The following is a 12,899-nucleotide window of genomic DNA, read 5'->3' as shown; positions in this document are numbered from 1 at the left end:
TTAGCTGAAATATGTCAATTGGTATACCATCTATTCCTGGGGCCTTATTTTTTGCTATTTCCTTCAAAGCAGCTTGAACTTCTTCCTTCATGACCACAGGCTCTTGCTCATATATTGTTTCATTAAATTCTTCTGTGTCTGCCAATTCTTTTTGATACAGTGACTCAGTACATTCTTTCCATCTTCTTTTACTACTTCCTGAATCATTTAATATTTTGTGTAAAGCATCTTTGATTATAGCAACTCTAGGTTTGAATTTGTTCCTCAGTTCCTTGAGCTTAAGAAATGCTGAGCGAGTTTGGCCCTTTTGATTTTCTGACTCCAACTCCTTGTCCATTTCATGGTAATATTTTACTTTGTCATCCCATCCTGCCTTTTGAAATCTTCTATTTAACTGTTTAGTATCTTTAATTCTTCCCTCTGCTTTGGCTTCTCTGCGTTCCAGTGCAATTTTCAGAATCTCTTCTAACATTCATTTTGGTCTTGCATTTCAAATAAAATAAAACAAAAATCTTCACACTGTACATATGGTAACATCATGATAAATAAAAGGTTGAATTGTCAACAACTTCACCTTACTTGGATCCAAAATCAAAGTCCTTGGTACCAGCAGTCAGGAGATCAGAAGACACATTGCATTGAACAAGTCCCAATGGTATCAGCTTGAGTACTAAAGTGTGCCTGATATAGGCCTTGGTATTTTCAATCACTTGCTATGCATCTAAGAGCTGAACAATAAGGATGTCAGAAGATGAATGGATGCCTTTGAGTTGTGGTGTTGGAAAGAGCATTGAATTTTCCCATGGACTTTCAGAAACTAAACAGCTATGTCTTGGAGAAGGTACATCCAGAGTGCTCCTTGAAGACAAGGATGGTGAAACTTTTTCTCACATATTTTAATCATGTTGCTAAGAGAGGGTATTCCTTGGAAAGGGATATCGTGCTTGTAAAAGAGGAGAGTCAGTGAAAGAGAGGAAGACCCTCAATGAAACAGATTGACATAGAGAATGTAGCAATCGATGGACTTACGTATGTCAGAGATGGTGAAGATGGCACAGGATAGGGTGGGGTATATATCTATTGTTCATAGGGTCATTACAAGTCATATTTGACTCCAAAGCACCTAATAACAACAAAAGATCCTCAAAGAGATGGTTTGACACAGCACCGACAACAGTGGATTGTCACTCAATAGCACCAAAGAGCAACTCTTGCTTCATGTCATACTGTCGGTAGGGGGCTCTCGTGGCCTAATGGGTAAGGACTCATGTTGCCAATCCAAAACAAGCCATTTAAATTCACCAGTTGCTCTGCAGGAGAAAGATGGACAATCTCCTCTTAAGCAATTTACAACCTCTGAAAAGTCAGTGGAGGGTCACTTATGAGTCAGGTATACCCTAGATATTAAAGTCGTACAACAATCTTGTATCTTCACAATCAATTCTATTTGATAGTATCACAAGTAGCACAACAAACATGGAGACTCCATCAAGCACGTGGATCCCAGAAGTAAACACTATGTGAATTAGCTGGGTCTAGACTAGATATTCTATTTAGATAATATGGCCAGATCTTCAGGTCTATGTTCATCCCTAAAGGGAAGAACGGCATAGAGAGTTGTTCTCTACTAGGTCAAAGCAAAAAGTTCACTGTAGTGACATCACTTAACAAAAGTGACTTTAATAAAAAGATATCCATGAAAGTCCAACTCATAAGACCCTTTATTGAGCATTGAGGGTCTGTTTCTGGAGACAGAAACTACCGATTTAGAGTCCCAGCTCCACCATCTCTGAAATGTGTAACCCCTGTGCATCTCGGGGTTTTTTTATTACCACAGTCTATATTACAGTGGTGCTGACTTCAGAGGCTATGGAGGAAACATTTGTAATGCTTCCCTAAAAGATCAGGTATTTCCATTTGGCCTCTTTTGTGTTTCATTACCATCTGTTAACTGGATAGATTAATTCATTTATCTCCCAATTTATAACACTGAAGGAAGAAAGTATTTAATTTTTCTATCCATTCCGGCACCTATCAGAGGACCTTTCATAGAGAAAGCATATACAAAATATGTACACTGTGCTAAATTTGGGAGGTTTCCACACGAGAGTTTATGGGACATCTTTCATGTAAGAATGAGTCGTGTAAATACAATGAAAGACCCAAACACAGTATTTATATGCCAAAATGCAATACATTTGATTACATTGACTTAAAAAAAATAGGTTATTGGCACACCTCATGGTATTTAACTTTACTTTATTGTACTTTGTCGACTGTGTTTAGCAGATGTCACATTTTTTTTTTTATCAACTGAAGGTTTGATACCAAACAAATCTATTGGCACCATTTTTCCAAAATTACGTGCTCACGGTAGTGTCCCTGTGTCATGTATGGCAATTCTCTCACAAGCTCAATCTTTTTCTCATAATATTATTGAACACTTATTAGATTATAAGCGTGCATACATACAGTATAAACATAAATCACATGTGCCCTGGAAAACAATAAGAAAAGTGTGACACGCTTTATTGCAAGATTAGTTTTATTGGAATGGTCTGGGACCAAATCTGCCCTATTTCTAAGGTGTGTCTGCAGTTTATTCCAGTGGCTAGGGAGATGGGGGGCTAAAGCACTAAGAAATATGACCTTGGTAAAAATAAGAATTCATAAGGTGGAAATTAAAAACCCAATGAACTTGTTTGAACCTCTGAAATTCATAAGTAAAAAACCTCCTCATTGCTATGGAGTTAAGACCAACTCTTAGCTAACCTGTCATTGGACTCCTGAGGCTAAATTGCATGAGAGGAGATTTTCCATCTTTCTCCCAATGAACTACTAAACCTGGTGGAATGGAACTACCAGCAATATCAGGACTTAGGGTTAGCAGTGTGAATCCTTACCCACTAGGCCATATTGCAAACATGTCCTGTGAAGCATACATTCTAGTGTTAAAAGCAGGAAATGATGGGATTTTAAAGAACTCCTTGATACCACAAACCCTAGAGGAGAGTGGAAGCCTTGATTATCGTCACCCAGGAACGTGAGTTCTGTGCCTCGCAGCTTCAGCGCTCCTGGGGCTGGAATTCTTCATACCTTTCCAATTCTTCACAACTACCACTTGTTGTGTATCAGAGTTGGAATCAACACAAAGGTGACTGTCCAGCAGGTTTGCAGAGACAGTAAATCACATAGGAGGAGATTGTCCACCTTTATCCCACAGAGCAGTTGGTGGATTCAAACCTAATGCTGTGGGCATTGCCATGCAGTTTCTTACCTCTAGGCCACCACAGCTCACCCATACCTATCACAAGATCCGACGTTTTAAAATGTGTGCCTTACTTGGGGTGTGTGGGGTGGGGGCGGGGGTGTGCCCCACCTTTATTCATCATTGCTTGTAAGAAAAATAAAAGTCGTGCTATTGTATTTGTTTTCATCTCCTTGTTCTCAAATGATTAATTAGCTATTAATTTATAAATAGTACTTCAATCCAAATGACATTTTCTGGACAGAATGCCAGTGGTCTCCCATGCCCAGTTCGTTGCATAGTGAAGAAATCGTCACACATTCTACCTGAAATCAGCTCAAAATGAAAACATACTAGAGGCAGCCCCTCGGTTATGAACACGACCTGTTCATTAGTTTTTAAGTGTCTAAGTGGAATTTACAGGAGAGTCATGACAGGTGCATATGGTTCTTATTTAGCCTTAGTGCAGGAAAAGGCTAAAAGTCTTTACAGTGATTTAAAAGCTGCAAGAACATCAATTGTATGTGGTTTTGATGAAGAATTTGTAGTAGGATTATTTCAATTACTCCACAGTGAGAATAAATTTTGCATAATATTAAAGGACAAGGAGGAGTGATCTCAAATCAGAAGTTATAAGTGAGGGGTTTCCTGTAAACCCAAAAAGCTCAACTCATTCCATCACTTTCATTGCCTGTTCTTCCTTTTCGCTGGAAAGACACATTATTTAAGTATTTCATGCCATCCCTTAGATGGCAATAGGGACTGGCGGAGGGGAAGAAGGAAGAAAGAGAGAGTGAGTTATACCATGAAATAATTAAAACAGAAGCAGTCTTCTACCTTTCTTGGCTGAGAAACCTGGCGAGAACATCACTGGCTTTCAGTTCTTCAGTTAGCTGTATTGCCATGGAAACTTTCGAAAGATGGGGGGCTTGCACTCGAATCACTCCCTGAGGAACGTCAGCCTGCAAAGCAATAATGACACTGGAACAAGCTGGCAGCAGCTGGAACATGTAACTCTGTACAACGCATTATATGGTAAGTGTGCTTAACTACTACACATTTTACTTCACTACATAAAAACCTTAACTACTGTATAATGTAATTTCCTAAATTACATCAAACCTCAAATATCCTTTTAATGGTGATAGGGGAACTTTATAATGCCCATGCAGTAATGCTTAATTATTTTTAAAGATGTAAAGAATGACAGCAATAACCATTACTGCCATATTAAGTGCTGATTTCTGAGTATTATCTACTAGAGGGTGCTTCTTCATGTAGCAATTTATGAAATTGAATCAGAAAGAAGTAACTTCATGTGCTATTGCAATGTATGCATTTTTAAAATCGTCCTGCGTGTTCACGGAATTTTATAAAAAATATTTTTCAATCCTTGAGAGTCTGAAAAAGGAAGTATCGTTTTCTTATATATATATGTTTTATATCTACTGTCCACTTTGTTAATGAGTTTACACTTTGGACTAACTTTAAGCCATTTGCAAATGGATAAAAAGTGCATCTGTACTTGGTGGAGCTCACTGAAAGATTTTGGGATTAGTAATGTCAAAATACCAGCTATTGGATGTAACATACCAGCCTTAATTCCCAAATAGTTTTACTAAAATAAATATTAGTTTACTATTTATATGTCTCACACAGACCTTTAGGATGCCTACATTATGTTTAAAGATAAGGCTTTGAACACTTCAGAGACAGTATCTTGTTTAATCTTACCAGAATTCTCTAAGCATTGACTACAGAGCGGACACAGTACTTACTCTATTAAACTAGTAGAGAGACGTGAGGCAAGTCTTTTCTCTCATATTATTTTTAGATCTATAATACGACTTTTTTTTAAATGTAAGTTGTAGTCTTGGTATTTTTTCCTCTTTGTTATTGACTCAGTAACAATAGGTTTTTCATTTTACATAGAGCATAGATACACTATCCTCCAAATGAAACTTCCTGTTACTGACTTGGTTTTTCCCTCATGATATCGCTCCATCGCACTTCTGAAACTGTAAGTCTTTATGGAAAGATGACCTCACCTTTCCCCCACAAAACAGCTGGTGGGGTCAAAATGCCCATTCCCTAACCCTTAGTTACACCACAGCTATCATTAATTTATCTTTCTTTTATTTCTTTTTTCCCCCATTTCAGGACAGAATCAGCAAATGAGAAGCCCCCAACAGCATGACACAGAGGTGACTGGAACCCTTGTCCTTTGCTATCTCACACAGTGAAGTCTGGCATGCACACTCCACCCCCACCTCCCCATCCCCACAAAGAAAAGGATGGACAAAAAGGAGCCACTTAGTGCCCCTCCTGTCCACCACTGAAGCTCACACCAAGTGACTATCCTTGGAAAGAGAATTTTGGTTTCTTTGATAATTCAACAAAGATAATGAATGAGTGGAAAGGGAAGAGAAAAAAAAACCCCCTTCATTGTGTAAGACTATAAATGGAGCAAATGATGTAAAATCATGGCTTTCTCAGCATGGATTTCAGATATCTGTCACATCAGTGAAGAAACTCCAGAGGACCTGGAACCAACCTCTTAATCCAGCCACAGACCATGTGTGACCTTACCTCCCCCTCCTCCTCCTAGCCATCACCTGTCTACACAATGGAGCGGCCACATGAGGCACTAACTTCAAACCCGGACAAAGATAGATAAAGGTATTCCCAGCCTTCTTAATACTGAACGCTCCAGAATGAAGAACTCCATTTTCAGGATTCTAACTTCTCTTCCTGGGAGTGTTGGGTGAACATAATCTCGATTCCAGCCTCTGCCCAGTCCTTCAATTCTTCCTTCATTTCTACTGTGCTGTCCAGACTCTTGACCTGCATCTGGACCACATGGCCTCTGAATTGAACCTTGTTTCTGGGACATATGTCTTTAATGATCTTTTTTCTTGATTCAGTGACAAATTTTATTTTCTTCGCAACACTGAAGAAAATATACAAGGCATTACAAAAGATGTGACATTTCATGTGGTAGTACTGTTCTTCTTTTCCTTTCAGAGTGAATGGATTATGATTAATAATATGTGGAAAATCATTAAATCAATATGTATCTTGTACCTAATGACTAAGAATATAAACTTACCCCCTTGGGTTTGATCTCTAGATTATATCTTTAGGTGGTTATGCTAACCATTAGCCTGATCTCAAATGAGTCAGGTGTAAACCATAAGACAGTGCTAACAAATGTGGGAATAAAAACTGTAATAACAATATTCAAAGAGAGGACTCTATCCCATCAACTCCCATACTCACTCAGGAAGGGCAGCAAGTATTAGTATTTTATATTATTATTTATTATTATTATAATATTATCAGGGTCATAAGTGGGGTTTTGGAAAGCCACAAAATTGAGCCTTGAAAAACATGAATTTGAACTGTGAGCGTCTCCTTAGACATGACTTGGTTTTTTTGGTGTGTTTTTTTCTTTTTTCCCCTGAGTCGCAGTCATCTCAACAGCACACAGCAGCAACAAGACAGCATAGTCAGTTCAAGTGTTGTATAAACTAAAAACAGCATATGATGCCAATCATCCCCGTGAGCATTTTGTTTCTCAGGGACATTGCATAATCACCGTATAAAGGGATCGGAGTTGTTTGTAGATCAACAGGCTCCTTTGTGAGGCTGAAGATGGCTGTACTCCTGCTTGCTGCTACCTCGCTTCTGCTTGCTGTGTGATGAAAGTGAGGTCATACTTCCTGGGGGCCCTCGGAGATCCAAGGCCCTGGCAACATGCCATTTTTGTTCACCAGAGGGAGGCAAAAAAATCCCCAAGGGAGGCAGGGCGATGCATGTATGACTCTGCCTGTGGCTCAGAGCATTGCCCAGATAAGTGTCCTCTTAATCAAACTGGTGTATTACCACCAATGAGTTTCTAGTCTCCTTTCTGGGAATCTCAACACCTTAGAGAACATTTCAAGTTCCTGGTCTGTCATTTTGCCCCAAAGCAAGTGTTCCAGGGGTGAACTGTACTTTAAGTTGATGGTACGATTAGGAAAATCTAGTCAAGTCAGAATGCCAAATATCCTTACCCGTAGGTATTGTCTGAAGATGAAAGCAATAGTAACAGAATTTGTTCCCTTAATTTTATTTCCCCTAGCCTAAGAACATCATAAGAGGCAAATCTATGCTGACATTTAAAACAAAGATGATATGATTACATTTTATATAGATTGTACATAACAAATCAGTTCAAAATCCACAATCATGAAAAAAAATAAGATCGTATACTACAGAGTTCAGGGATATGACAACTAGAGTACATTTCCTGCCTTTTCATCTATCTGTTTCTGTGAAACATATTCTACTGTATAGAAACAAAGAGGACAGTTACAATTCCCTAGAACCACCTTATGCTTTCCTGTATTTTAGTATGCTCTAGTTACCTTCAGAAATCCCCCAGCTAAATATTCTCTAACTCTCTCATTGCCATTGAGTCATGAGACTGATTCATAGGTGACCTTCCATTTAGTCTCCAAGGCTCTACAGCACTCGGGAGATTTCCCATCTTTCTCTGGTGGATCTGAACTGTGAGAGAGGTTGGGACTTTGAGCTAGCTAGCAGTGAAACTCTCTGTGAATTAGGGCCACAGGGGCCTGTTCTCTAAGGTCAAATACCTCGCGTCCTCCTTCCACTCACATCCATGAACATCTGAACTTCTTTATGAGGAAACTAATCTGCCACCCATACTTGTATCTTACATGTATGTACATGTCTATTACTGACTGTTATCTATAGCTGCTGATCAATGTTTATTGATTCAAGGAAACACTCAAACAGAATTCTTTTTTCTAGAATAAAAAGCCTGCCAATGTTTTCATTTCCTTACAGGAAAAAAGTAAAAGAACAATGATTAATAGAAATAAGTTGGTTTTTAGCACATAGTTCTAATGCCATGAAATGGGAAGGGAGAGAGCACAGGAAAGGAACTGAAGTTACTAGAAGAGGCAATGTAGTCATTTACAACCACAGTGAGCCAAGGAGAAAAGTCAAGGTTACCATTATTAACACACTCCTTTTAGGGATACTGCCACTTCCCCCCCAGCCTCTAGAACAACTTATGAACAAGTGAAAACCTGGAAAAAGAGAACCACAGGCCTCTGCTTGGTAAATCTGCTCAGCAATCATACATGTAGAAGGTACATTCATGTTCCTTTTAACACACAACACTGGATTCAGTCTGGCAAGAACTATAACAGAAACATAAATCTAGTGTCCTTAAAATAGAGGTTGAAAGGAAGAGTTTCAAGGGCTTGTTCCTGAAAGCCTCCGAGAAGTCTCACACATGTATATGTGAAATACCAAATAATTACTATATGGTCAAACACAAGAGCTGGCATTTGCCAGCTCAGAGGAGTAACCTGGGTACTTTCCCACGGCGTCTTTATGACTGTGAGGTTAAACACTTCCTTTACCACTTTCGCTCAAAGACAGAGCATGAGAACTGACCAGCTCTTACTCAGCTTTAACACTAGCCAAGCTTCAAACGGTAAAAGCCTTGACTCATTTCACATAGAAATGGAAGAGCAGTGTCTCTGAAAAGCCTTTAATTAGGTCAACAATTTCCACATGGCACCTCCTCTACAAACACAGGGCTGACTCACTACCCTCCCTGGCAACATGGGATCCTGTAGTATTCCAGTGGCGATGCGTGTGTGTGCCTGTGGTCACAGGGTAGGAACCATCCCCTGCCTGTAGACTGCTGTTAATGCATCTGAATTCTTGTAACAAAATAGACATTGACCGTCGAACACAATATGAAGCTACCTTGAGATCTACTTTTGTGGAAGAAATCAGCTTAGCTGGTAGATGTAATAGTTAAAGAGTTTAGAAGCTGTTTCTGTAGTTTACTGGCTATCTTGATGAGAAGGCCAAATGATACTTACATAAAGATAATAAACAATAAATGATGCCAAAGTTCTCATTTAAATGGTGTATGACAACCACTATTAAGCTCCAAAAGCATGCTGTATCAAATACTAAAGCTATTAGTATACTAATTGCATTGAGCTGCCAAGCTTTGAAAAGATACAACATGTCTGATCATTAAGCCAAACAGTCTGTTCTTAATTTGAGGCATAATAATAGCTGAATTTGTGCAGAGTATAATCTTTATAACCTTCTTATTTCACATTTTCTTGTCTAACAGCTGTGACTTTGCCCCTCCATTTGTGTGTGTGCACTTGTGAACCAGAACTCTCTGCAGTGAGCAGTAAGGTTGAGGAACGCTGAGTAATATTCCATTACTGTTTAGTCACAAAGGACCTAAAAAGTTACAATTTCTTAAATATGCAAAGACTATTATAACAGAGAAAATAATCTCATCTGGTTCTCACATGTTTTACATATTGAATTGAAGTAGATATTTTAAAAATCCGGTTGTATTTCTCATTTTCCAGTTAAATAAACAATGATTTCAATATTCTTTATAAGATAAGATAAGACACTGCATTGCTCATAGTTTTGCACTCCACAGATTAAAATTTAAATCCTCAACAGACCTCTGGAAGACACACAGTAATTTCTTCTGGTTTTTTCATTAAAAGCTAATTTAAATGTAAAGCTGGCATCTTTAATAGTTTTAAAAAAATCCTTTTTTATCTTCAAAAGGAAAATTGGAAATGCAATTTTTCCAAAGAAAGCGAGCTATAATATACATTTTGAAAATTAAATGCGGACACTTTAGCAAGGTATCTTAAACTAAAACGGTATATTAATCGCCCTACTCTGAGCCCAAAATGCTGGAAGGTGAAGAGCTTGAAGAAATCCTCCACTATCTGGAAATGTCCATGTTCTGATTATAATTGGGCTTTTTTTATTCAAATGCTTTCAAGTTTTACTCAACATCGAGATTCATATAATTTCAAAGAAGGGTCTTAAAATTATTCCCCCAGCAAATAAGCACATCTTTTACCATGAAGTAAGTTCTAACATGTTTCCCTTTAATAATAGGCATTATTTTATGCACTATAAAAAGAATCCGAAAACGTTTTGAAAAGAAACGAGATTTTGAGCTTGATACTGTAATTTGATTTTCCACATGGGGCCCCCAAGTAAATCCAGACACCACTTCCAGTTCTGAAGCAGATGCTTGACATAGTACCTGCAGCACAGCTCTCGGGTCAGAGTTGGTAAATGAACCCAGCAAGGGAATTCCAAATGGAGTTGTGACTACAGGAGCAACTCTTGTCAGAACCTACTGAGGTCCCAGCACACAGCTGCAGGGTTCTCGGTTACCGTCAAGTCAGAACCGACCTGTAGCCTAAGCTCCAGCGCATCTCCAGGGGCAGTTAATCACACAAGAGGAAACTGTTCATCTTTCTCCCATAGAGCAGCTGGGGGATTTGAACTGCATGCCTTCAGGACTGAAGCCCTGCCTTTTACGACAAGCTAACCAGAGCCCTGCTGTAAGGTTCTTAATGTGCCCCTCTCCATCCCCTCCCCCACAAGAAACCAAACTCAACACCATAGATTCTCACTTATACATCAAAGGCTACAGCCCACAGGGTTTCCAAGAGTCCAATCCTCACAGGAGACGACCACTTCTTTCTTCATCTTAGTAGTTAGAGGGTTAGTACCACTGTCCTTTCAGTCCGCAGCCAAACATGTAATCACTGGCCACCCGGGCTCCCGTGGCACCAACACATCTCTTACAATATTCTAAGATCACTTTAAAACTTTAACAAGACACGTAAGTGCTCCAAAATGTGTTTTCCATTTGGCAATTAAAGATGACTAGATCCTCTCAAATTAACCCTGAAGTTAACCACGTGACAGCGAACCTGTGTTCTTGAGACTCAGGAAATTAGGTATTTTGAAGAACCTCAAAGGTCCGGACACTGTGTACACAGTCTCATAAACACACCGCTTTCTATTGTTTTGAGGGGTAAGTTTGTATCACAAGAGAAGGATCATATGCACCTAGGTCTGCATTGAGTCTTGAAAGCTGTATCTGTCAGCCACTCGGTCATCTTTAGGACAGCTCAGCACACTGAGGAAAGGAGCTCTGGTGGCGTGGTCTGTAGGGAGAAGCACTGCTAACCGACAGGCTTTGGTTCTCTGGTAGTTTGGCTCCACCAGTGGCCCTCCAGGAGAAAGATGGTCAGTTCGTTTCTTCCTGTGACATTAACAGCCTCAGAAACCCAATAGAAGACCAGCTATTAGTTGGTTGCAGTGCAATAAGAGAGATCCCAGAGTGGCACAAGCCACTGCCTGCCCTCCAGGAAACATCTGTGCTCTTGACACATAATCATCTATGATTATAACTGGGGCTTTGTTATCCAAAAACTGTAAACTTTTATCCAACTCACAGATTCAGATAATTTGAAAGAAACATCTTAATTTCCTCAGTTAATAATAATTTCATTTGTAAGGAAGCTCTCCACAGAACTGAAGGGCAACAACATTGGGCTGGAGACTACGGTGCGCCTGATCTGAGCTATCGTCTTCAAAATTGTGTGCGATGCATGGGACAGCTGGAAAGTGACTAGGGATGGTAGAAAGAGAATTGATGGCATTGAGCTGTGGTGCTGGAGAAGAGTGCTGAATGTACCATGGACTGCCAGGAGAATAAACAGTTTTGACCTAGAGAGGGTGAAACGAGAATGCTCCTCGGAGGCAAGGATTCTGAAGCTTCGTCTGACATACTTTGGGCATGTTGCAAGGAACAACTGGTCCTTGGAGAGGGACATCATGTTTGGGAGAGTTGAGGGGCGATGTGGGAGAGGAAGACCCTCAATGAGATGGATCGATTCCGTAAGTGGAGCAGGAGGAGTAGGTATGTTGGAGACAGTGAGGTTGGCACAGGATAGAGCAGGGTTTAAGGCTCTTGTACATAGAGTCGCTATGAGTCACAAGCGACTGGACGGCACATAACAACAACAACCATGAAGCTCTGATAAGCCTTTTAATATATTCTTTTATGTCATACTGGTTATTAGAGAGTTTAAAATTTCCAATAAACCAAAGTCACCAGAAAGGAAAACTGTGGCAATCTATCCTTAAGCCCATTTCTAGTCAGCACTGACCATCAAGCAGCAGTGTGTTTGCTTTCAGAGCTGTTGTGTATGGGGTTATTGTGAGTTGTAGGTGACTCCACAGCACATAATAACAACAAAATGATAGGATATCTGTAATTGCTCAAAAAACTAGAAGAGAAAACCCCCCATGCGTATTATTACTAAAAAGTATGTCTTATTGGTGATAACATATGTTGTTATTGTGTACTGTCAAGTCAGAACTGACCCATAGCTGACACTCCAGTGAAGTTTCACAGGTAGTTTAATCACACGAGAGGAGACTGCCATTCTGTCTCCCGTGAAGCAGCTGGTGGGATTTGAACCACGTGCATTGGGAGATTGCAACACAGCTTCTTGCCACTAGGCCACCACATCTCTCTATATTGTTGTTGTTAAGTGCCGTCGTATCATAGGTGACTAATAGCGACCCTATGAACGAAAGTCCTCAACACTTGCATGACTTTCATCCTTTCCCCAGGTTCATAGGGTTTCCGGAGGCAAACTATTACCGAAGTAAATGCCACTCCTACTTCCAAGCTTGTTTTAATCGGGGAGTTCCACCAAACACTATCTACCTTGGGTAACTATTAGCACTTTTGACACATGAGTGT

At 39.7% G+C, this 12,899-nt stretch overlaps 1 protein-coding gene across 1 annotated transcript in view; it reads right to left on the bottom strand.

The window, feature by feature from the left end:
• ARHGAP18 (Rho GTPase activating protein 18) overlaps positions 1-12,899 on the bottom strand; it is a 212,631-nt gene that overhangs the window by 10,966 nt on the left and 188,766 nt on the right. Inside the window, exon 13 of the mRNA XM_006885031.1 lies at positions 4,085-4,209. Coding sequence (XP_006885093.1) covers positions 4,085-4,209 — 125 coding nt within the window. The remainder of the gene's footprint in view (positions 1-4,084; positions 4,210-12,899) is intronic.

This window comes from Elephantulus edwardii, unplaced genomic scaffold (assembly GCF_000299155.1).
Source record: "Elephantulus edwardii isolate Elephantulus edwardi_28Jun2011 unplaced genomic scaffold, EleEdw1.0 scaffold00039, whole genome shotgun sequence".
Lineage (NCBI taxonomy): Eukaryota > Metazoa > Chordata > Mammalia > Macroscelidea > Macroscelididae > Elephantulus > Elephantulus edwardii.
The sequence above is the reverse complement of the archived record's forward strand: the minus strand, read 5'-3'. Positions and strand labels throughout refer to the sequence as shown.